This window comes from Mesocricetus auratus, unplaced genomic scaffold (assembly GCF_017639785.1).
Source record: "Mesocricetus auratus isolate SY011 unplaced genomic scaffold, BCM_Maur_2.0 Super-Scaffold_100009, whole genome shotgun sequence".
NCBI lineage: Eukaryota > Metazoa > Chordata > Mammalia > Rodentia > Cricetidae > Mesocricetus > Mesocricetus auratus.
Genome location: NW_024429193.1, coordinates 75525385 through 75551334, shown reverse-complemented (window position 1 = coordinate 75551334; position 25950 = coordinate 75525385). Strand labels below are relative to the sequence as shown.

Below are 25950 nucleotides of genomic sequence, written 5' to 3'. Positions count from 1 at the left end.
TTGTTGGGATTGCTCTTTAGATGAGGTCTCCCTATGTAGCCCAAGCTGTATAGATCATAGCAAATTGGCCTTGAATGTGTGGTCATCTTCCCGCCTCTGCCTTCTGAGTGCTTGGTTTATAGACCTGTACCCCATACCTGGCTGAGGATTGCAGACCTGTACCCCATACCTGGCTGAGTCTGAGGCTATTAACTTCGATTTTTGACAGAGTGTATTTTAAGTTTCTTTTCTTATATAAGTGCGGGCATCAGTTTAAGAGCCACTTGCAAAAGCCTTTTGATGTCCCTGCCCACTTCACTGCTGGTTTTTCTTCCTTGTGCTCAGAGGCTCTTTGCACATCAGGAAGTGAGCATTTGTCTGTGACATGAGTTTGGGTGGACGTTTTCCAGTCTGTCGTTTGTTTCTGGCTTTTTTTTTTTTTCGAGATAGGGTTTCTCTGTATTATTTTGGAAGCTGTCCTGGCACTTGCTCTGTAGACCAGGCTGGCCTCGAACTCACAGAGATCCACCTACCTCTGCCTCCCGGCTTGTTTCTGGCTTTCTTAATGGTGGGCATTTGTTTTCAAATTGTATTTACTTGTTGGATGTGTGTCTTAGATGGCTGTATGGCTGCAGCAGCAAAGTGGAGGTGTCCTCCCAGCTGTGGGTGCACGGGATTGCACACAGGTTATCAGTGAAAAGTGTCTTTACCTACTGAGTGATGTTTTTACCCCAGTGGTATGCTACTCATGCAAATTCTTATGTGAAAGTCCTTTTTGGGGCTGGAGAGATGGCTCAGAGGTTAAGAGCACTGACTGCTCTTCCAGAGGTCATGAGTTCAATTCCCAGCAACCACATGGTGGCTCACAACCATCTGTAATGAGATCTGGTGCCCTCTTCTGGTGTGTAGATGTTTGTAATAAATAAATAAATCTTTAAAAAAAAAGTTTAAAAAAAAATAAAAATAAAAAAAAGAAAGTCCTTTTTGTTAATATTTTATGCTATAGGTTCTGAATACTCAGTTATACTTTTAAAAGGGCTCAGCCAGGCGTTGGTGGCGCACGCCTTTAATCCCAGCACTCGGGAGGCAGAGGCAGGTGGATCTTTGTGAGTTCGAGACCAGCCTGGTCTACAGAGCTAGTTCCAGGATAGCCTCCAAGACAATACAGAGAAACCCTGTCTTGAAAAACGAAAAAAAAAAGGGGGGCTCTCCCTCCCTCTCTCTCTCCCTTCCTCCCTCCCCGCCCCCCGTGTGTGTGTGTGTGTGTGTGTGTGTGTGTGTGTGTGTGTGTGTGTGTGTGTGTTTTGAGACAGTGTTTCTCTGTGTAGCACTGGTTGTACTGAGACTAGCTTTGTAGACCAGGTTGATTTTGAACTCACAGAGATCTTCCTGCCTCTGCCTCTCAAGTGCTGGGACGAAAGGTGTGTCCCACCACTGCCCAGAATAATGTGTATTTTTTAATCAAACTTTCAATTGCCCTTCCTGTGCTTTCTCCGTCTGGAATGCATTTTGGTCAGGTGTGGCACATACACGCTTTCACCTTTTAGTTGATATGACTGCTCCTTCCCTGGGTGTTCTATTTTCTCCACAAATGTGACATACCACGTAGGAGACTTGTAGGGAGCCTTTTATGACTGAGTTCAAGTTGAGGTGGTAATATTTTTTCTTTGTGAACTCTGTGGCAGAAACCTCAGGTATGTTAGTGAGAACTGCACATAAGTCAAATCTGTAGCGTGCTGAAGGCCAGCACCCCATAAATGTGTGTATAATGTCTCCAAATTGCAGCTGTATATGACATGAGCACATGATTCATGTATAATTAGTTCTTTCACCCCAAACACATTCTCTCGAGTCATGTCAAAGGGTGCCAGGGACTATTAAATAATGGTTTCTGGTTATTTGTGTTACAAACCGACACCACCTCGTATAAAATTTACCTATCTTTGGGCAGCTAGCTGTGAATGATAAAGATGCACCTTTGGGACTAGGAATGACATTTCAAAGTTGGTGATCCCTCAAGACCACTAAAGGCAGTTTACTTAACATTATCTCGCTAAGACACTTTTCCTTTAAACTAGGACATATATAACTCAATGACAGTTCTTTTGATAATGATGACAGGAAGTTACTGACAATTCTGAATTTTATCAATTTTTAAATTTTTTTCTTTTCTTTTCTTTTCTTTTCTTTTTTTTTTAGAAATTGTCTCACTTTGTATGTAAAGCTGGCCTGGAACTCACTATATAACCCAGGCTGGCCTTGGAGGTATGACAGTCCTCTTGCCTGGGCCTCTTGAGATGCTGATATTAAAGGTGTGCTCTATTATGTAAGGCTCCACTTCTTTTTAAAGATTTTATTATGTGTACAGTGTTCTATCTGCATGTATCCCTGCAGGCCAGAAGAGGGCGCCAGATCTCACTATAGATAACCGGTTGTGAGCCAACATGTGGTCGCTAGGAATTGAACTCAGGACCTCTGGAAGAGCAGCCAGTGCTCTTAACCTCTGAGTCATCTCTCAAGCCCCAGGCTCCACTTTTTGAAATAAGTCTTGAATAATCAAAAATAATTGTGTTATATATATATATATATGTAAAATTTAGCTGTTTTTATCTTAATGACTTGAGGCAAGTCATTAATTTCTCATAAGCAAAACAATGATAATATTACTGTTATGAGGATTGAGAAGAAATACATTTAAAGCATAAGCGTTAAGGAACTTTTCAAATCTGATTCACAAGAACCAAAACCTGGGGGAAAAAGAGAGAAAAGAAAAGAAAAGAGCCGGGCGTTGGTGGCACACGCCTTTAATCCCAGCACTCTGGAGGCAGAGGCAGGTGGATCTCTGTGAGTTCGAGACCAGCCTGGTCTACAAGAGCTAGTTCCAGGACAGCCTCCAAAGCCACAGAGAAACCCTGTCTCGAAAATAACAAAAAAAGAAAGAAAGAAAAAGCAATACAAAGAAACCCTGTCTCAAAAAACAAAAACAAAAACAAACAAACAAACAAACAAAAAAGCAGGTAGGCTTACAGACAAATTTAAAAATCCATTGTTAGTGAAGTGATAGTAGATTTGGTAGAGACAGCTCTTTGAATGAGACAGCTCTCTCTACATTGCATGGAAATATAAGTTAGTAAAACCACCACAGAAAATGGCTTGGCAATAGCTACCAAAATTTAAAATGTACACACATACTTATCAACTGTCAGTTCCTTCCACTAGAATTTACCAGACAGAAAGGAGTGCATACAGTGCTGGAGAAATGCTTAAATACATGCACTGCCCTCGCTAAGGTCCTGGGTTCAATTTCCAGCATCCGTGTCAGGGGACTCATAATGAGATTCATAATGACCTGTGACTTCGACTCTAGGAAATCTTACATCCTCTTACTGGCTCCACTGGTACCTGCATTCACATGCTTGCACTTGAGAATGTGTGTATGCACACATGAGCACACACACACACACACACACACGTGTAAAAAGTAAGTGCTTAGATAGAAACATGGGAAAGGAACAGAAACCCAAACCTCCATCTATAAGGGGGCTATTTTGAAGAATGCAACTAAACACATTGCTTAAGAAAAAATGAAGAAAAACAGGCAGGTGGCGCACGCCTTTAATCCAGCACTGGGGAGGCAGAAGCAGGTGGATCTCTGTGAGTTCAATTCCAGCCTGCTCTATAGAGTGTTTCAAGTCAGCCAGGAATGTGAAGTGAGAGCCTGTCTGAGTGTGTGTGTGTGTTTGTGTGTGTGTGTGTGTGTGTGTGTGTGTGTGTATGAGAGAGAGAGAGAGAGAGAGAGAATGAAGAGGGCATGGAATATCAATTGCCAAGAGTATTAATTCAAAAACGCCAAGTGCAGAGCAGTGTAAAATAAGGTGTGAGGTGGATAATACTTTCTGTTTCTCAGTGCTGCAGACTGAGCTCCAAGCCTTGCAGGTACTAGGCATCCTATCACTGAGCTACAGGGTCAGCCCTATGCATGTACATCTTTGTTTGTACAATCCCATAACTCAAAAAAATGGAAGTATTTATTTTCTGCAAATCTAGAAATTGGCACCTGGGTGACTGGAAAAATTTTCACTATTTGTATATATATATTTTTTTTCTTTTTTTTTAAAGATTTATTTATTTATCACATATACAGTGTTCTGCCTACATGCCAGAAGAGGTCACCAGACTGAATTGTAGATGGTTGTGAGCCACCATGTGGTTGCTGGGAATTGAACTCAGGACCCCTGGAAGAGCAGTCAGTGCTCTTAACCTTTGAGCCATCTCTCCAGCCCCTGTATATATATTTTTATAATTTGATTTTACTTTATTATTGTAACTATGTGTGTGTACTTGTATTTGTGTGTGTGTGTGTGGGTGTGTGTGGGCGTGCGCACGCACGTGTGCCGCATGTGCATTCTAGGTAAGTATGTATTTGTAAAGTTGAACTTGGGCATTGTTCCTCAGGCCATCCATTAGTTTCCTTCCTTCCTTCCTTCCTTCCTTCCTCTCTCCCTTCCTTCCTCCCTCCCTCTGGCCTTCCCTCCCCCTCTCTCTATCTCTCTTTTTGGGAAGATCTCATCTTCAGGGAAGCACCAAGTGGCAGACGGTGCAGGTGTAGCAAGAGGGCTTGGAGGACTGGGGGGTAGGGACCTTAGAATTAGGAGGTCATGGGGCTCATGGAGGTAACTCTGAAGACAAGTAGTGGATCCCAGCCACCAAGCTGGGTTGCCTGGTCAAGGACATGAAGATCAATCCCTGGAGGGGATCTGCCTGTTTCCCCTGCCCATCAAGGAACCTGAGATGATTGGCTTTTTCCTGGGAGCATCCCAAAAGGTGAGTTTCTAAAGATCCTGCCAGTGTAGGAGCAGACTCAGGCTGGCCAGTGGTCCAGGTTCAAGGCTTTGTCGCTATTGGGGACTATAATGGTCATGTTGGTCTTGGTGTTAAGTGCTTCAAAAAGGTAACCACTGTCATTATCTTGGTCAAGCTTTCCATTGTCTCTGCGGGGAGAGGCCACTAGGGGAGTAAGACTGGCAAGCCCCACACTGTTGCACGCAAGGTGGTAGGCTGCTGTGGCTCTGTGCTGGCGCATCTCATCCCTGCTCTCAGAGGCACTTCCATCGTCTCTGCTCCTGAGCCCAAGCGGTACTTGCTGATGGCCAGTAATGATGACTGCTACATATTAGCCAGGGGCTGCTACTCTGGACAAGGACTCCTTTTGATACCATCACCAAGACCTACAGCTACCTGATGCCCAACCTCTGGAAAGAGACTGTTCACCAACTCTCCTCATCCAGAATTCACTTGTGAAAACCCACACCAGAATCTCTGCTCAGAGGACCCAGGCTCCTGCTGTGTATACCACCCAAGGGTTTTTATACAAGAAAAATAAAATGAATTAAGTCTCTGTCTCTCTCTTAAAAAAAAGACAAAGTCTCTTACCGAGCTGGACCTCTTAAAAGAGTCTGGACCGACCCATCTGCTTCTGGCTTTCTGGAGCTAAGGTTACAAGTGAGTGTGTCCATGACTGGCTTCTTTTGAGCAGGTTCTGGGGATTGAACCCAGGTCCTTGTGCTTGCCAAGCAAGCACTTGTCAAACTTGTACTCCATCCTCTGAATGTGCAACTTAGAAAAACTAAAATCAGGCCTTGGGAGATGAGCCAGTGGGTAGGCAGCTTGGATGTGTCTGTATCCCCACCTCTGAGATGGTGGAGACAGGCAGATCCCAGGGCTCGCTGACTCACCAGTCTAGCCAAAATGGCAAGCTCCAGGGTCAGTGAGACACCCTATCTCAGAAAACAAGGTGGAAATATTATTAAGGAGGAGGGTATCCTCACCTCAGCCTCTCGACAGGCACTCACATAGTTGGTGCACACACGTGTGCACATATTTGCATGTGTCACACATGCATGTACACTTAAATAAATGGGTCAAAGCTTTTGAAACTATACAGAACACTCACAGCATAGAGTAAGCATGTAGTAAGTATGAGTAGTTACTTAAAATTTTGACTTAATTATAATGTTTTCTTTCCACTGAAATAAAGGTACCTTGAAAAAGTTTTCAATTATCCCAGAAATAACTTCTCTTTTTTCTGTTTTGGTTTTTCAAGATGGGGTTTCTCTATATAACAGTCCTGGCTGCTCTGGAACTCACTTTGTAGACCAGGCTGGCCTCGAACTCACTGAGATCTGCCTGTCACCATCGTCTGTCGAAATAACTTTCCTTAAAAATGTCTTTGTTACATTTGCTATTGGTCATTACTATATGATGCAGGTTTGTACATGCTCTATTGAGTCCTGAAATAACAGTGTAATATAACCTTATTATTCTACGTAGTTTATTAGATTACTAAGGTGTAGAGAGGTCTAAAAAGTTGTCCAGTGCAGCCGGGCGTTGGTGGTGCACGCCTTTAATCCCAGCACTCGGGAGGCAGAGGCAGGCTGATCTCTGTGAGTTCGAGGCCAGCCTGGTCTACAAAGTGAGTTCCAGGACAGCCTCCAAAGCTACAGAGAAACCCTGTCTCGAAAAAACCAAAAAAAAAAAAAAAGTTGTCCAATGCAAAGCGAAGGCTGATGCACCGGATGGAATCTTTTTTTTTTTTTTTTTGGTTTTTACGAGACAGGGTTTCTCTGTATTGTTTTGGAGGCTGTCGGTCCAGCCTGCCTCGAACTCACAGAGATCTGCCTGCCTCTGCCTCCCGAGTGCTGGGATTAAAGGCATGCGCCACCACCGCCTGGCAGGAGGATGGAATCTAACAGCCTTCACTTGGTGTGCATCGTGGTGGGGAAGGAATCTAGGGTTTCACACATGCTCCACAGCTGGACTATATGGCCAGGCCAAATCCAAGTCTTTAAAAGTTTGCAAAAAAATCACCACAACGTTGCACCATAGTGTGACTATCTGCAATCCCAGAATTCAGAGGCAGCGGTAGAAGACAAAGCCAGTCAAGTGTGTGCCGATACCTTTCTGACACTGATACCAAATTTGACTTATCTTTATGTGTTTTGGGTCTGATCTGATGCAACAAATTGATTGGGCTTTTATACACTGATATTTTTATAACTACAGGATGTGAATGGGCTTTTTTTTCATAGAAAGTAAAAACCACAACAAGTTTCCACCACCTCATTTTGCAGAGTGAGAGCTAGTGTCAGCCTGTATTATCAGAGACTTCTGTAACTGTGGGCAAAACTGAAGTCGAGAGGAACAAAGATGTGGAGGCTGCAGAGATGACGCAGGGGCTGGGGGCTCACACCGCTCTCCCAGAGGACCCTAGTTCAGTTCTTGGAGCCCACATTAGCAGCTCCTAAGCTGCCTTAACTCCGTCCAGGAGAGTCCCACACCTCTCCTTTTGTCCTCATGTGCCCATACACACACACACACACACACACACACACACACACACACACACACACACACTACTTAAAAAACAAGAATCAGAGTTATGCAAGTCACAGGTCCTAGTGTCTGAGTGCGGACACACCAAGGAGAGGGCTTAAGCAGGCAGGCAGTCTATTGGGTCTTATTGATTGACAAGACTTCCACGGACATGCTAAGGATTTAGTATGTTCTCCTAGGAGCAACAGTAAGACTTCAAAAGATTTTTTCAATTATTTATTCAGCTATATGATTGGATGGGGTTTACATTTAGAGCCTTTCATATGCTAGGCAAGTGTTCTGACAGATCACAGAGCTTCATGGACCAAAATAAAAAGCCTTTGTGATTTATAGTAAGACCAATTATATTGTTTAAATTTTAGAGGAGAGAGCTGGTAGGGGATGTGTGCCTTTTATGTACAAGGTCCTAGGTTCAATTTCCAGCACTAGAAAAATAGGAAGAAAGAGGAAGACAAAATTACTTCAGACTAACGCAATTATTTCCCCTTGGAAATCCCGATGTCAACAAGTCTATCACTGGATTGGTTTCATCAACTAAGGGTAAACACACATTTTACAACTGAAAATAGTAAAATTAATTTTAACTATCACTCCTGAGAAAATAATCTCATTGCTCCTCGGAAGAATTTTGCTCCAGATGGCTGATGATTTCCCGCGTCTTACACTTCAGACCCCGGATGAAGAATCTTAGACTCCAGCATGTTGGAGTTCACCAGCACAAACTCCAGCGAGTTCCTTCAAGCTGGGCAGTTGATTGCGATGGAGACTCTGCTGCCCCCTGGTGGCACCTGTTGCTTTTCATTGTTTCTCTGTTGCAGCTCAGAAAATCTGCTCCCTGATTGCTAGCCCATCCTGCCTCTGGTGAAAGCTACATGATCTCTGCAGAACTGAGAGCAGGGGCGCGGGTGGGGGCGGCTCTCTCGGGGAGAAAGTTCTGTCAGTGTGACCACCTGCACTCAATGCCTCCGTTCATCGTATGCCCTTACCCACTTAGCAATTAACCCTGTTTGTAGGTAGTGTCACAAGAACCTGGCAGTACACAGACATACTACCCTAGAACTTCCTCTCTCGTCTTCAGGGCCCTGTTTAACTTTGAGAAAGTGATTGGTATTTTTTCAAATTTGCCTGGGGGCCTGGTAGGGACTTCAGTGACACCCCCACTCCCGGCCCAGCTGTAACCATGCAAAAGCATTAACTCAGACATGTCTGAAATACACATTTGTTTATAACTCTCTTTAGATTTCATTTGGAGTTTTCTTTCTCTCCTTCCCTCCCTTCCTCTCTAACCTCCCTCTCTTCCCTTTTCCCCTCTTTCCTTCCTCCTCCTCCCCATTTCTTTGTTATTTGAGACTATGTAGCCCAGTTTGGCTTTGAACTCACAATCTTACTTCCTCAGCCTCCCAAGAATTCAGATTACAGTACCAATTTCAAATGGTCTCTTCCAAAGGACGGGTAATTTGATCATTGTCAATTTATAGAATCCCTGCTTTTATAGCTGAGATTAGAGCTGGGTGTCAGGTCTGATGTCCTGGCAAGGCTTTGGCTTCGGGGCATCTAGCTTTCAACGCCATCGACGCACATGAGCATCCGGCTCATCAACTGTACTCAGTCATCTCTACTCACGGTCTTCTACTGAGTTCAGAGTCCCCTCCTGCAGACTCCTTTGGTTCTAGTAATATGACAGTTCCATAAAAAACAAACAAACAAACAAACAAAAAAACCCAAGAAAACCCCCACTGATTTACTGTGGACAGTAAGCAAGGTACTGTGAGACTAATATTTAGATTAGCTTTTTTTTAACACCCAGAAACTTGTACATAAGAATTGTCCAGCTTTCTTCTTGCAAAAATGAAGCAGCCTAAACACACCTTTTGACTCTTTCTTTTCTTTTTCTTTCTCTCTCCTCCTCCGGTTTTTCCTTTTGTGCTGCACCCTTCCCCCATGGGGGTCTGCTGACCAGCTTGTGACTAGGAGCTTCTAGCAAAATACCTCTTGTCCCTCCTCCCAGTATAGCCTGAAGGCAAGTTCCTGTTTTTTGCTCATCCTTACCACCTAAATTCAAGTTTCTGTTGCCCGCCCCTCCTTTGCCAGAGGGCCCTGGGAATGTAAGCTCCTTGACCTTGGTAGTTTTCCCACCATGTCCGCTATTGGTATATAATGCTCTGCTCTTGTTAAAATAAACTAAGATAAACGCCATTCTCCTTGCAAGAATGAGCCGCTGTCTTTGTCTTCATTTAAATCCTTAGCCCTTTGCCCGGAACTGAGAAGTGTTGTAGCCCTGTAACCGAACCAGTCACTACACTACACTTTTGAGACAATCTTTCTATGCATTTCAGGCTAGCTTCAATTGAAATCAAGCTACTAGCTCAGAATGACGTGTGTGTGTGTGTGTGTGTGTGTGTGTGTGTGTGTGTGTGTGTGTACGTGTGCATGTTTCGGTGCTGTTTGCCCATGTTTCTCTGGATGTGTGTGAGTGCTGGGAATCCAAACTCAGGTCCTCATACTTGAATGTCACTTTATTGACAGAGACATTTCCCAGACCCTAGAGCACCCATTTTAATTAGTTTGCCATTGCAGTAAGACAATATCAATGATCAGTTTGCAGCCCAGACATGAGACCAGGTCAGAGAAAGATTTATTTTATCAGTTACTTTTCTATTGCTGTGATAAATCACCATGAAGAGACAACTTACAGAAGACTTTGTTTGAGTTTACAGCTCCAGAGGGTTAGATCCCTGATAATAGTATCTAGGCCGGGCAGCTAGATCAGGAAGCTGAGAGCATATGTCTTGAGCTTCAAGCAGTAATTAGAGATCAAATGAGTCTTTAAACTCTCAAAGCCCATCTCCAGTGCATACTTCCTCCAACAGGGCCACAGTTTCTAAGCCTTCTGAACAGTACCATCAGTTGGAGACCTAGTGTTAAAATAAATGCCTGATACTACTGGAGACAAGTCCCATTCAAACTGTCACATTATCAAAGGCCACAGAAGTTCTGTGGTGACCTATTCCCGAGTCTTCAAGGAACTTGAAGAATAAGCACTGTGGAGCTGAAGGACACAAGAAGTTAATATTTTCCAGGAGTGGTGACAGAGGCCTTTAATCCCAGCATTTGGGAGGCAGAGACAAATGGATCTTTGTGAGTTTGAGACCAGCATGTCTACATAATGAGACCTTGTCTCAAACAAACAAAACAATGAAGTGCTTCTTGCACGAACAGACAAAACATCAGCTTTGGGTAGGGCTTAGCTGGTAGAACACTTAACTCTGATACACACAACTCTAGTGCTTCGTACATTGAGCTTAATGGTCTGTGCGTCCAACCTCAGCACTTGCGGGAGAGGGAGACGGTCTGCTGCAGGTTTGAGGCCAATTTGGTCTACACAGTCCTAGATGGTCAGAGCTATCTAAAAAAAAATCAACTTTAGTCCTTATTTCTATCCAGCATATAATGTTACAGCCTGCTTCAAGTTCAGAACAGGAAATAGTTGGTCTTTATAACTCAAGTTTTATTGTTGTTGCTTTGTTTTTTTCTTCAAGACAGGGTTTCTCTGTATTGCTTTGCAGCCTGTGCTGGACCAGCTGGCCCTGAATTCACAGATATTTTCCTGCCTCTGCCTCCCAAGTGCTGTATAACTCAAGTTTTTACATAGCCTAACACTAGCAGCCCTCAGGAAGGAATCTTCATCACACGGTATGGATCGTTGAAGTTACTCCTGGTTTTCTTTCCTTTAGAAAGACACTGCTGGCTGTTGCTAACCACACCTCACATTCTTATTTCTGATGAGAAAAAGTCTGCTGACAAGGTAAGCAGCATGCTGTATGCAGGTGGTATGGCTCCCACAGAGCTCTGGAGGCCAACAAAATGCACCGGGAACTGCCATTGTTTATGTAACATTAGACATGTCAGGAGGTAACATTACATTCTCATACACACAGGTGGTATAAAAAAAAAAAGACTTATTTGAGACAGTTTCATGTTGCCCAGGGCTGCCCTGTAAATCCTGATACTCCTGCCTGTACTTCTGAGATTACAGGTGCTGGGTACAATCCTGGGCTTGCTCATTTTTTTTTAAAAGACAAGGTCTCATTGTGTAACCCTGACTGACCTGTAACTGACATCTTCCTGTTTCTGCCTCATAAGTGTTGAGTATAAGGAAGGAGGAAGGTGTCACCTGGCCTATCTTAACATTTTTTTCAACTTTTTGGAGAGAGTGCCTCTTCATGTAGCCCAGGATAGCTTGAACTGATCCTCCTGGCCTGGGATCTAACTGCTGGCGTAACAGGCACGTGCCAAAACGTCTCATTCCTAAATATACTTTGATTTTTTTTAGCTTTAAAAAGGGGTCTTAGCCGGGCGATGGTGGCACCCGCCTTTAATCCCAGCACTCGGGAGGCAGAGGCAGGCGGATCTCTGTGAGTTCGAGACCAGCCTGACTACCAAGCGAGTTCCAGGACAGCCTCCAAAGCCACAGAGAAACCCTGTCTCGAAAAACCAAAAAATAAATAAATAAATAAATAAAAGAGGTCTTATTTTTGCATAGCTCACGTTGGCCTGGAACTTGCTGTGATTACCATGGCAGCTTTTTTTTTTTTTTTTTTTTACCCCTAGCCCATGAGGAAAAACCATGCTCTTCTGGGTTCTCAGCATCAGCAGTTCGGAGCCTCGGGTCTAGGCTGGGTCACTTACAATGCGATGACGGACGACAACGACCGTATAGTTAAGAGGACAGCTGGGTGCCACACGTTCACGTCAGGCACGCCGACAAGTGGCTTATGCCTCTAAACCTCCAAAACGCCTCTCCGGGGTGGGTGCTTAAAAAAAAAAAAAAAAGCGAATTCATGTGTGTGTGCGCGCGCGCCCGAGCGCAGGGCACGGTGACAATTGGGACGTCACCCAGTTTCCTTCCACCGGGTGGGTTCCGGGACGCGAACCCGGGCGGTGGGGTCCCGTGAGCGCCCACGAGCCACCTCGTCCGCTCCAGGAGGGCATTTTCGTTCCCAGGTTTCGGACGAGTCGGCGGAGCTTCGGGACAGCTACCGTCCCTCCGGCCTCGGAAGAACCCTAGGACGCGGCGGCCACACGCAGAAACCGGAAAAGAGGGATGGGGGACACCGGACGCTGGAGCACCGCTTCCGGCCGCGCGCCGGAAGTGGCTCCTCGGTAGCCTTGTCGCCCGCTCGTCGCGCGGAGGCGGAGTGGAGCACCGCGTCGTCCCCCGTCCCCCACCCAGTGGCGCGCACGTGGTGCCCGGGCCCCGCTCCTCGGCGCCTGCGGTGAAGATGTCGCACCCGTCCCCGGCAGCCAAGCCCTCCAGCCCCAAGAACCCGCGGGTCTTCTTCGACGTGGACGTCGGCGGGGAGCGAGGTGAGCGGGGCTCCCGCGGGCTGCGCTTTCCTGCGCGGCGGCCCGGGCGCGGGCTCGGGAGGGGGGCAGCAGCCTGGATCCCGCCCGGAGCCAGCAAGACCTGGCGCCCGCGAGCTCCGGTGGAGCCTGCTCCCCTTGAGCCTTGGTTCCCGCCGAAGTGTCTGGAATACTTTTCCCCTTCAGGGAATCGTGGCGCCCCGTACGCGCGCCTCCCGACTGGGCCGCGCCTCCCTGCAACCTTGGCACCGCGGTTTGTTGTGCAACGGGGCGACGAGACGCGGGCGGTGGGTGGGTGGTAGTCGGGGTGCACGCCGGGCTGCGGTCACGCCGCAGGACTTGCGGCGCCCGGATCACATCGGGAGCCGCGGTGTCGTTCACGAATTATCGCGACTCGCTTAGTGCCTTGTCCTCACTCCCGATTAGGCAGGCTTTGATCGTTTGGGTTATTCTGGGATTAGGCAGGCTTTGAGCGTTTCTGTTATTCTGGGATTATGGAGTTGAGCGCCGCGGCTGCGTGGTTGCCTTGGATTCAGAGCTGAGAAGTCCTAACCCTGCTTGTGTCAACCTGTGGGGGGGGGGTCGCAGTCTAACGACCCCTGTCCGCAGGGGTCACACATCAGACATTTAACATCACGATTCGTAACAGTAGCAGGATTAGTTATAAAGTCGCAGCAGAATGATTTTGTAGCATTGGAAGGCTGTGAACCGCTGTCTTAATTAGGCCCTTGAGAACCAGCTAGGGGACACGTTACTTTGTAACTGAATCGGCCTTGTTCTGAAACATGTTATAGAGTTGCTGGCCAGACATACCGAGACCGGAACACGGACGAATTTAGATGAGCGCGCACTTTTGTTTTGGAACTGAGGTTTTCTTGTTACTGTCTTTTGGGTTGTTGAACGCGCAACTGCGATAAGCAGTTTTCACAGAGCACAGAGAACTGCTAAGGTATACAAACCCCAGGCAACCCGACCACTCCTGTACTATTTGTGGTCTGTGGGTTACATGGCGATTAGTTTCAGGCCAGCCTGGTCTACAGAGCTATTTCCAGGACGGCTAGAGCAGAGAAACCCTGTCTTGAAAACAAATTCTTAATTTGGGGCCACTGAGATAGCCCAACAGGCAAAGGTGTCTGCCACCAACTCTGACTTCCAGAACAGTCCCCGGAAGTCCACATTGCTTGCCTCAGCCCCACACATAGACTAAATATGTACTTTTTAAAAGCCTGAATATTAGTTAAGTGATTCAAGATTTTAAACCATTTGTACTCATGACTTCCTTTCTATGCTGCTACTCAGCTGAATGCTGGAATGGGTTGTAATCTGTTCGATGTTCAGATTTAGCTATATGAAGCTTCCCTTAGACTAAATAGGAATATTAGAAAAATGACAATAAAATGTAACAGTTCCATGGTTGGCCTTATATCCAAGGAAAGTGAAGTTTAATGCACACCTGTTATTGCAGCATTATTCTTAGTAGCCAAGATACCGCAGCAATCTAATGTCTATCAAAGCATCAATCCGCACAATGTCCTTAATACATGGTAGACTATAATACTGCCTTTTAAAAGAAGGAAGTCTTATTTATTTATGACTGCATAGATGATTCTAGAGGACATTGTGGGAGTGAAATAAGCCTGCTGCAGATCTCACCTTCATGGAATCTTAAAAAAGTTGAACTCGGAGAAGTAGCATGAAGGTACCAGGGGCGGGGGAGATGTCTGTCAAAGGATGCATAGTTTCATTGAAAGAGAGGTAAGCGCAAAAGATGTGACTGTCGTTCATGCAAGTTGTTAAGAGAAGTAAGTGACTCATTCAATGATGTGTTAGTCACTGGTTAGGTATAGTTATCCCCTTTTTGTTTACCCATTTAGTTACTTTGCACAATGACGTGGTTTCCTTTTCTTTTCTTTCAGTTGGCCGAATTGTTTTAGAATTGTTTGCAGATATTGTTCCCAAAACTGCAGAAAATTTTCGTGCGTTGTGTACGGGAGAAAAAGGCACTGGACCCACAACTGGGAAACCTCTCCATTTTAAAGGATGTCCTTTTCACCGAAGTATGTGTGTTAACTTCCTCTGTCTGATTATCCTGATACAGCTGTCAGTCCTGCTCTTAGGAGCTAGAGAAGAATGTAACATTGGTTCAGAGGTCTCACAACTTAATTTCTGTAAGGATACTTGGACACAGGTGGTGGATAACTCAGTGTCATAAGGTCTTGTCTGTGAGCGCTGGGATTGATTGTGGGAGCACACTAAAGCTTATCTGCTGGGAAATGGACAACGTGTCTTTACCAGGCTTCTGACTCTCCTTCAGTCCAGTCAATCTCCTGGACACCCTGATAATGTGTGACCAAACTGTTATTCACACATACTATTTGGCTGTTGTCCTAGTAGTTTTTAGGCTCAATAGTCATAAGTTCAGGAAGGCATGCTCTCACCATTTCTGTTCTTTCATTTAATAAAAGTAAACAATAAATATTTGTGAATAAGCAAAAAGATTACAGTGTCAGTGATTTCCCTGTATTGTAGGGAATTATCCAGGGTATTTTATTCCCAATTTACATATTTCCAGTGGTTCAATTTTCTTAAAAATACTATGAAGAAAAATTGAACATTGATTTTTTTTTAAGTGTCTTAAACTTAATTTACTTTCATATTTAAAAAACTTGAATCCTTAATTAGGCCTATATTATTTTTGCAAATGTAAGTGATAAACATCTGCTTTTTATTTAGTCTTGAATTTTGGAACGTGTTAGGGCAGAGAATACCGTGATAAGGATCCAGGAAATATTTTGGGTGCTGGGATTCTGCATGTATCTCTTGGGCAGAATTATCGCAGGGTTTTCTGCATTTTTGTTGCTATTATTAGAGGGAAAAGCCCAAGGAAATGGGACATGGATGCCTCCCAACTTTGTGTTTCTTTTTCTCTTGGCTAATTGTGTATGTTTATTACTGTGGTGTAGCCAAATGCCGAGTCCCATGAACTTTGAGTTCTCTGAACATGGGGTGGTTTCAAACCATTGTCATTAAATATACAGAAATCTTTGGCATGCATTCTTAGCATTTCTAGGTCCAGTGCTCATTGTGTGTTCAACACTATTGGAGATAATGTTTATTTAGCAGGCATTATTGAGCAGGTATCTTCATAGTTTCAAGGAGTAAAAGCTATTTAAGGAATTCATTGTTAGAAGGGGACAGATTTTTACACGTTATAAAATGGAAGTAGGGTTAGCATTTATGATTGAAACTAAGTCTATCTTTTGTGGTTTGGTGACAATTTTTTGGGGGTGCCCTTGAATTAGTTGAAAGAACTAATTTCTTGGGAGCTGGTGGGGTGTCATTAGTAAAAAGTATGTTGGAGTTGGGTTGTGAGGAGTCTTACAAGTAGAGTTGATGGGGAGGAAGCCAGGGAGAAAGAACAGGGATACTAGCTACTAATGCCATGCTTAGGACGTTGTCTTACTACTACTATTCATTGGTGAGCATTGCTGAGGTCTTCAGTTCAGTTGCTAATAGCCATATTTCTTTTTTGCAGTTATTAAGAAGTTTATGATTCAGGGTGGAGACTTCTCAAATCAGAATGGGACAGGTGGAGAAAGTATTTATGGTGAAAAATTTGAAGATGAAAATTTTCACTATAAGGTAAAGAAAAATTCTTGTTTTTGTTAATACAAAGATTAAGTGTATTTGAAATATACTTGGATTAAGACACCAAAAAAATATCTTTTGAGTGTGATCAGAGTGCTGTCCTTTCTCCCTCTCCTGCTCCTCCTCCTCGTTTTCCTCTTTGTACTAAGGTCTTTTATGTCAGACAAGTGCTCCGTCTCTCAGCTACTCTTCCTCCCATTTTCCATTTTGAGACCAGGTCTTGGCTAGTTGCTCAGGCTAACCTTAAACTCACTCTGTAGCCTAGACAGGCCTTGAATTCCCAATCCTTTTGACTTACCTTCCTTAGGAGTTGGGCTTATAAACCCGTGTTAGCAGACCTGGTGGATTATGCTTTTCTTATAAATCATTCGTAAATAAACGTTTCTCAGGGTGTGTGGCACTAGGCATGGATCAGCTCAAGGTCTTGTGGATGCTAGGCGAGTTCTCTACAGCTTGAGCCCCACCCAGTTCAATGCGCTTCTTTAATGGGAAGCCTTTATCCAGTAACAGTTTTCTCTTTTGAGACAGGGCCTTACTGTGTAATCCAGGGTGGTCTTGAATTTACCATCTTCCTGCATTGCCTCCTGAGTGTTGGAATGACAGATAAACATTATCATACCTGGCCAGTATGATACTTTGGCAAAAATACTGTATTCATTACATTATAGCCAGTTTTTATATACTTCAGTTAAGCCAATGGGTTTTAAAGCTCCCATATGGCAGAATTGATCCCAGGAAAAAATGTTCTCATTACTGTAAGGATGGTAACTTGTGCATCTTTATCTTTGAATTTGAAGAACAACTAATATCCAGAATGTTAGGGGATTGTCCACCTAGCAGTTATGGTTAATGTTCAGGGTGTGTTGTACCATTCCTGTTTTAAGAACAGACTTGTAAGTACAAAAGTCAAGTGATGACTTTGGAAATGAGGACTATAAGCAAGGTAATTAGGGTGACTTACAAAGAGAATTTCTTTTGCTCAGTTCTGTCACTGCACCAAAGAGCTTATAAAAAAATGAGAGGCTGTTAATCTACATCAGAGTCAGGGTAAAATACGAGGGACAGTGGAGGATAATAATGAATGATATCCATGTAATGCTTAGTAGACTGAATATATTTGTTCATGTAACTTTGATAGATGACCGTCCCCTTATATGAAATGCTTTATCCTAGAAATATTTCAGATTCCATTTGGATTTTGAAATATTTGCATAGATTTTATAGGTCAAGCATCTGTAATCTGGTATCTGAAAGTTGTTGCTCAAAGGTTTTCGATTTTGTAACATGTCTGACTTAGATTTTCAGATTAGGGAAGTTCAACCTTTAGGTTGGAACTTGCTGTGTAGAACAGGTTGGGCTTGAACTCACAGAAATATTCTGTCTCTGCCTTGAGTGCTGGGATTAAAATAAGCATGTCAGACTACACCCAGCCTAAGATTTAGATCAAGTTAGTAGAAGAGACACTGAGGAGATTTGATCACGTAAGCTAGGCAAACTGGGCCTTCAGGTGGCTGAAATTTATTTATTGCGTATACAGTTCTGACTGCATCTATGCCTACACACCAGAAGAGGGCATCAGGTCTCATTATAGATGGTTGTGAGCCATCCATGTGGTTACTAGAAAATGAACTCAGAACCTCTGGAAGAACTGCCAGTGCTCATAACCCCTGAGCCATCTCTCCAGCCCTGCATAACATTTTTTTCTTTTTTCTTTTTTGGTATGGCCTCTGAGTTGTTTATTCATTTGGATAAAAGCCATAAGATTGCAATTTTCCAAACTAAGGAAGTACTTATCTGAATAACTTGTCTAAATTCACTGCTGTATTACTGGTCTCAGTTTAGGGAAGAGGAAGAATCATAATGTAGGCCAATTTCTGGTTGTAGGAAGACTGTACAGGTGCTCTCAGAAAAGTAGTAATTGTCACAGAAAGAACAAAGTAAATTACTAGATGTCCTTGATATGGCATCTTCATCTTTAAGATTGAAGTGTCAGCATCTCTTGCAGATGACCAGTCTAGAAATGCCTGCCTCTTAGACACTTTTCTTTTATTCATTTATGGTTCTTAAGTAAAATCAGAGAAAAGGGTACTTAAACACTTATAAGTGAAATTGATGCAAAATAGACTCCATCTCTTTTAGGTGAAGAGTCAATAAAGGAAATTCAGACTAAGACCTCTAACTTTGTCTTTCTTTTATGATTTTTATCTCCGCAGCATGATCGGGAGGGTTTGCTGAGCATGGCAAATGCCGGCCCCAATACAAACGGTTCTCAGTTCTTTATCACAACTGTTCCAACCCCTCATTTGGATGGGAAACATGTGGTATTTGGTCAAGTAATTAAAGGACTAGGTGTAGCAAGGATGCTTGAAAATGTCGAAGTGAATGGTGAAAAACCTGCCAAAGTAAGTAAAATGTTAGAGTGAAATAAACATACCTGCTTAGTTACCATGGCAAAGGGGTCTGATGAATGTTAGCTAAAAAGTAGGAAAGAAAGTAGGATTTTTTTTTTCTGTAGGAGCCTGGATTGGCCACTTTCCTCTGAAACTTTTCTTTTAAACAATGGTGTTTATTTATTTTTCCTTTGAAACAGGTAGACCTGGCTATCCTGGAATTGTCTAGTAGTCTTTTTGTCTCTGCTAATGCTACTCACATGCTAGGATTAACCACTCTGGCCAACAAAGAGATTTTAATTCTTGTTTCAGCTTCAGTGTCATCTTTGTCAGATTGTCCTAGTCTTCCCATACCATGAGGCTTTTGTGTCTGTAGTAATTAACTATAGTACACACTAGAAAGAAGATACTGAGTTCACTGTTCTCTAACTGGAAGTTTGGTGCAGATCTTGTTACTTTTCTTGATCTGTTTTTATACCCTGTATAAATTGCTTAAGTGTTTCAGGTTGTGTGTATTCTAAATGCTTGTGAAGCAGAGTGACTATGAGAGACACATTAAGTAACAGACTACAGGAATTAGAAATTCAGTTACTCATAAATAAAAAACAAAAAATTCAGTTACTCATAGGAAGTATGCCAACCAACAATACATGACAGAAAGACTGTATCACCTCAGACAGTTTCATATACAGTGATGTAGTTCTCAACTCACTCTGTTCATAGCACTGCCAACCAGTAAATACTGTGAATAGTGACATTGTCATATTAGCTGGAATGTACATAAAAGGAAATTACCGTAATTATAGCAGATAGACACACCTGTCAAGTCTGTGACATTGGTAGTATTGTATAACTCTGAGCTATGCAGCCTTTAAAGGTAGACTTAAAGATCTCTAAATATTCACTTCAATTTAATATTTTTACAGCTGTGTGTTATTGCAGAATGTGGAGAATTGAAAGAAGGGGATGACTGGGGAATATTCCCCAAAGATGGCTCTGGTGACAGTCATCCAGATTTCCCTGAGGATGCTGATATAGATTTAAAAGATGTGAGTACTTTCAGATGAATACACTTTAATTAAGTGAATTAAATACTTAATTCTAAAAGCTTGATGATACTGGTATAATGATAGAACCTTAGCATTAAGTTATATTATTTACTAATATCCAACATATTTGTATTTTATACAGGTAGATAAAATTTTATTAATAACTGAAGACTTAAAAAACATTGGAAATACTTTCTTCAAATCTCAGAACTGGGAAATGGCTATTAAAAAATATGCAAAGGTTTTAAGGTAATAAAGCATTTTTAATAAATTACTTCCTAGAATGTATAAACTTAACTATTTTGAACTAAAACTCAGAATCACTCACATTTAGCAAGTTATTTGTATAATAAGTAGTTGTATTGAAAGGCCAGGTGTAACTTTAATCCCAGCACTGGGAAGGCAGCAGCAGGCAGCTCTTTGAGTTGGAGCCTAGCCTGGTCTACAGAACTAGCTCCAGAACAGCTCCAGGCCTACGCAGGGAAACCCTGTCTCAATCCCTCCCCCCCCCCGCAAGGAAGATTTAAAAGTTTTTCTGTTTCTCTGAATTATTTTGAAAAATTTCAAAATCCAGAAATGTTGAAGTGGGAGTCAATTATTATTCTTGCATGGATTTTTAATGTTTGTTTTGCAAAACTCTTAAAAAGTTTGTAGATACCATATTTACTCCTAAGTATATCAGCACCTAATATCTCTAGTAAAGAGCAAAGGTAGTCTAAATCGCTTACCTCAATAAGACAACATTAGCAATATCAAATATGTAGTCTATTTTAATTTTTCCCTCTTAGTTCAGAGTGCAAACTAAGATGTAAGGTATGATTTGGCTGTAATGCTCATCACTACACCCATGACTTTGTTGTTTGTTTGAGACAGGGTTTTAGTTGTCTGGCCTGGGACTTGCTATGTGGATGAGGCTGGCTTCATACCTGCAGATCCCTTGCCTCGCCCCCACCTATTGGGAGTCTGTCTGTCTTTTATTTATTCATGTAAATGATTTATAATGTATTCTGTGTGTGAATGCACGTACCACAGCATTTGAGTAGAGGTGAGAGAATGACTCGTGGGAGTCTGTTCTCTCTCCTACTGTGGGTCCCGGAATTGAACTCAGGCTGCCAGGCTTATTTTCTTTATTGAGGCATCTTTTGGCCACACACTAAAATTTGTGTGTGTGTACATGTGCATGTTCGGAGATCAGAGTTCAACTTCAGATGTCATCCTTAGGGATGCTGTCTACCTCCTTTGAGACAGTCTCTTATTGGCTTGGAGCTTGCTGGTTAGGCTATACTGGTTAGGCAGTGAGTCTCAAGGATCCCTCCATCTTCAGCCCCTAGTGCTGTACGGCTGCACCACTCTGTACATGAGTTTGGTGGGTGGGTGGTGACAAACTCAGGTCCTCATGTTTGCAAGGCAAGCATTTTATAACTGAGCAATCTTCCCAGGGTCTTCATGTATACCTTTGTGGTATCTTAGTAAGTTAGTTGTCTTATACATAAATGTTGCTTTAGAATTAAGCTTAAATATTTTGGAAAGAGGATGTAGGTAGGGTGATGTTGTGTGTTTCTTAAGATAAAACACTCGGGAGACACTCGTCAGTTTGGCCTGTTCTGTATTTGAGCACTTGGTTAAAGTGGTATCATTCTAAAGTGTCGTTGTAAATTGCTATTGCCCCTTTGTAGATAGAATGTAGGTGATACTGTGAGATTGTGTGAAGATGCAGTCTTCATATGGTGGTTGCAGTGTCACTGAAGTACCTTTGCTACATTGATTGTTGGAGAGCTTTAGATCTTGAATTTTAGCATTTAGTTACAAGATGGTCTTTCTCTGTAGGAGCCAGCCCATCCTCCTCACTAAGTCATAGTAAATCTGGACATTTAAAACTCAGCTTACTGTTTATTACATTTATTTATATGTGTGTAGGTACCCATACCACAGAGTACTTGTGGAGGCCAGAGGACAGCCTGCAGTTCTCTTCTACCATCTGGGTTCCTATTGGTCTAACTCGGGTCATCAATTTTGGCTGCTAGTGCCTTTACCCACTGAAACCTCATTTGTATACTTTCCCTAGTTCTCCCCCTCCCTGTTTTTTAGGGTGCTGGGGGTTCCCAGGACCTTTGGCATGTCAGATAAGTACTCTGAGCTACATTCCCAACCTCATTTTGACATGCTGTGCCAGTGTGTTAGGGCTTGCTTTTAGGCTGTTCTTATAACTACTTTGCTTTTGTATCTGGGATAAACAGTTTCTTCAAAGTGTTGATTCCTTTTAGAGAAAGGAAACTTTAGAAACTAAGTTATAGGGACCAGATAGATCCTTGGCTCAGCTTCTGGGATCTTTTCAGTCAATAATTACATCTATATCACATGGCTAACAAAATGGCTCTTTTGTTTGGGTCTTTGGAATCCACAGTAAAAGGAAGTAACTAAGACCCCAAACTTGTCCTCTGACCTCTCCACACGCACCATGGTATGCCTGGCACTTGTATCAAACACACAAAATAGTATTTTGAAGTCATCACTACATAGTTCTTTGCCTCTTCCCATTGAATTCAATTGTCCTAATGTAGCAATACTGGTTCTAAACATATTATATTAGAAAGTATATACTACGAACCTGAGTGATACATAATTATATATGGGACTTATTGTTAACTGTGTGGGGAAATTGATGTAAGAAATAACCTTTGGAGAAATAGGGCTAGGAGTGTAGCTCAGTGGCAGGAGGGCGTGCTTAGTAGGCTCATTGCCCTGGGTTTTATTTCTTGCATCTGAAGAAAAAGTGTCATCAAAAAGTTGTGATCATCAAGTATCAGATGATCTTTAATATTAGATATAATGCTGAAGAAGCAATGTGGAGTTACATGTTGTCTTTATTAATATGTTCTCTAGATACGTGGATAGTTCAAAGGCTGTTATTGAGAAAGCAGATACATCTAGACTACAACCTATAGCCTTAAGCTGTGTACTGAATATTGGTGCTTGTAAATTGAAGATGTCAAATTGGCAGGGAGCAATTGACAGTTGTTTGGAGGTAAGTCTGTGTGATGTTGAACCTTTGGAAGGAGTGGGATTTTGATTTATCAAGGCAATAGTCAGAAAAAGGCATTGTCCCTTAATGTATTTTAATTGTCTAGGACCTAATGAAACTTGACAAAATGTGACTTAAGTCATGTCTCCAAATAGTTTGGATTGTCATTTTTTTCTGGTAATCCATTAATTTTGCTTTTAACTGTCACCTAATATGTACTAAGTATTCTGCTTTTATTTCTCAAACCATGTGTATCTGCTTATTTGTATTTATAAGCTAGACATGTATGAACACACAGCCAGGAATGATTAAGAATGTAGGTATGAGTGTGGCGACCCACACCTATAATGCCAGCACTGTAGACGTAGGATAGGAAGATCAGAAGTCACACTCTTCCTTTGCTCCATGAGAGACCCTGCCTCAAAAACTAAACTAAACTAAAGCATGTGTGTAGATATGCTTTCTCTTCTGCCTGTGTGCTGGGTTTTCCGCTTGGTTTACAACTGAGATATATCCTTGATATATGGTCTTGATTTTGCAACAGTCTCGTTATGTACTTGAGGCTGGCCTTTCAGTTGCTGGGGTGATACTACCATCATGCTGGGCTTGGTGTATTTAATTTTTACTTGTGTATGGATGTGCCACGGTTCATGTATAAGGGTTAGAAGACAGCTTTTATGGAACCAGTTCTCTTCTTCCACCTTTATGTGAATTCCAGAGATTGAGCCTAGGGTCAGGCAAGTATGCAACTGCCTTTACCCCGAGTCATCTCATTGACCGTTTTTGTTTTTTTTTTTTAAGCCTGATTCTCAAAAAGCTTATGGATAGGACACAGTGGTCAGACAATTACTAGTTGGTGTTGAGACTGGTTGCCACTGGAATATACAGAAAGATGCTTTGTCTTAATAAGGGTCATCCAGGTACACTGAATGATAGTTTCAAAAAATTTCCAGGCGAAATGTTTTGGTTTTGCATATTAAATTTAGAGCATGTCCCTGCGCACAGCAAGAGTTAAAGACCTGGGTATGCAGCTTAGTGGGGTAGTAGTCCTTGTGTAGTATTCACAGGGCTCCCCTTCGTTCCCAGCCTGCCCATTACCCCTTGCTTAAGTAGATGGAGTGAATGACAATGAGAAATGCTATCAATTGAGGAAAGTTTGCATGTCCAATCAGGACCTCTTTACTTCTGTAAGGCGGGTAATACTCCATCTTAAGAAAAAAATCTCAGTATTGGTTCTCTTAAGAGCTGTTATGCAAACGATATATTGATTTAAAATTGTTGGTTCAGGGGAGAGACCTGTTAAAAGTTGTTCATGTTTATAGTATAATTGCCCCGTGACCCTGGATTCTGTGTTCTCAGATTATCTAACCACAGTTTGAATATTATTCTATGATAAACATGTAGGCTTTTTTTTTTTTTTTTTTCGAGACAGGGTTTCTCTGTGGCTTTGGAGACTGTCCTGGAACTCGCTTTGTAGACCAGGCTGGCCTCGAACTCACAGAGATCCGCCTGCCTCTGCCTCCCGAGTGCTGGGATTAAAGGCGTGCGCCACCAACGCCCGGCAACATGTAGGCTTTTATTGTCATCATTTCCTACAAACAGCTGGACAAATAGTTACATGGCAATTGGGTGACTTATGTACCACTCAATTTTGGTTTTCAGGAGGTTTTGGACTGTCCTTGAACCAATGATGATATCAGAAGGCGACTGTATTTAAACTTTTATTTAAAATGTCTTTTCCCTTAAATAATCTGAGTCCACTTGAGCTAGAAACCAGGGCAGAGCAGCACACTAGAGACTGATAAAAGAAACCCATCCTTCTTTTGCTCACCCGCTGGGCACCCTCTACTGGTAAACCGGCTGGCACAGGTGCTCTAGCGCCAGTGAATCGGAGCCAGTTGATAACAGGTTCTTTTAGACACAAATACTGATTTTATTACCTTTTCATAGGCTCTTGAAATGGACCCATCAAATACCAAAGCACTGTACCGCAAAGCGCAAGGATGGCAAGGATTAAAAGAATATGATCAAGCACTGGTAAATTTTGTTCCCTTTCTTTTATAATCATCACCTTATAAGTCTTAATGTCTAATGTTTCTTAAATTCTCTCCCTCCCCCATTAAAGGCTGATCTTAAGAAGGCACAGGAGATAGCCCCAGGAGATAAAGGTAAATTGGCAAGTTTTGTAATAAACCTTCATTTGTCCTTCAGAAGTGGATTCTCATGAGTGTACACATAACTTTGACATATTTATTTAATTTGTTCAAGTATTGCAGAGTGCCTGTTACTGGGCCAGACACTGATTATATAGTAGAAAGAAAAGTATTCAAGGTCCCTCCCCTATGCAAAGCTTAATTCTGCTCAAGAAACTACTAGCTTTTTAAAATATGCCTTCATACTGCTTCTGCAACCCTGTTGAGATACAGGTTCTATTACATCATTGCTAGTCAAGAGGTCAACAGTAAGAAATAAAGTATTCATTCTAATTTTAAAGTTTGGGGCATTCCTTCCCTAAGCTGAATGTGGCTATGACCAAACATTTTTTTATGTATTGGGTATGTTGCAGAGTAGCTATGATAAAAAGGAACTTTCTTTGAGGTAAAGCAGATGAAGAGTGACAATAGGTCTAAATATTACTGTGAAAAATACAGCCATGACAGGTGATGGTTGAGTCACAACTGTACTTTGTTAGTTTTCTAGTTTTGTAGATGCTTTGAAAATTAATTCATTGCCTTTTTTCCCTCCAGCTATCCAGGCAGAATTGCTTAAAGTCAAACAAATGATAAAGGCACAGAAAGATAAAGAGAAGGCGGTATATGCAAAAATGTTTGCATAAACAGAATTGAGTTCTGCTTAAATCTTACATGTTGGCTATGTAAAGGGTAATGTAAGTTACTGTCTGCATATGTTCCCTGGTGTGTTTCCCTTGATTCTTCATCATCATTGTTTACATAGGAGTACTGGCATAGGTTTCTTCTTAATAAAGTGTTATGAAATGCAATTAATATCATTTAAAAAATCTTTCTGTATCCAAAGAATGGTATCTGGCCAATGTTTAAAGTCTTACTAAGTTTTTAGGCTTTGTGAACCACCCGGTCCAGTGGTT

At 42.4% G+C, this 25950-nt stretch overlaps 1 protein-coding gene across 1 annotated transcript; it reads left to right on the top strand.

The window, feature by feature from the left end:
* The first annotated feature begins 12522 nt into the window (after positions 1-12522).
* Positions 12523-25845, top strand: Ppid (peptidylprolyl isomerase D). The gene is made up of 10 exons (XM_005076141.4): positions 12523-12738; positions 14652-14792; positions 16271-16377; positions 18597-18785; positions 19700-19822; positions 19965-20071; positions 22706-22847; positions 24795-24881; positions 24970-25012; positions 25592-25845. The coding sequence occupies exons 1-10, from the start codon at positions 12654-12656 to the stop codon at positions 25678-25680; spliced, it is 1113 nt and encodes a 370-aa protein (XP_005076198.1). The 5' UTR covers positions 12523-12653; the 3' UTR covers positions 25681-25845.
* The last annotated feature ends 105 nt before the right edge of the window (positions 25846-25950 follow it).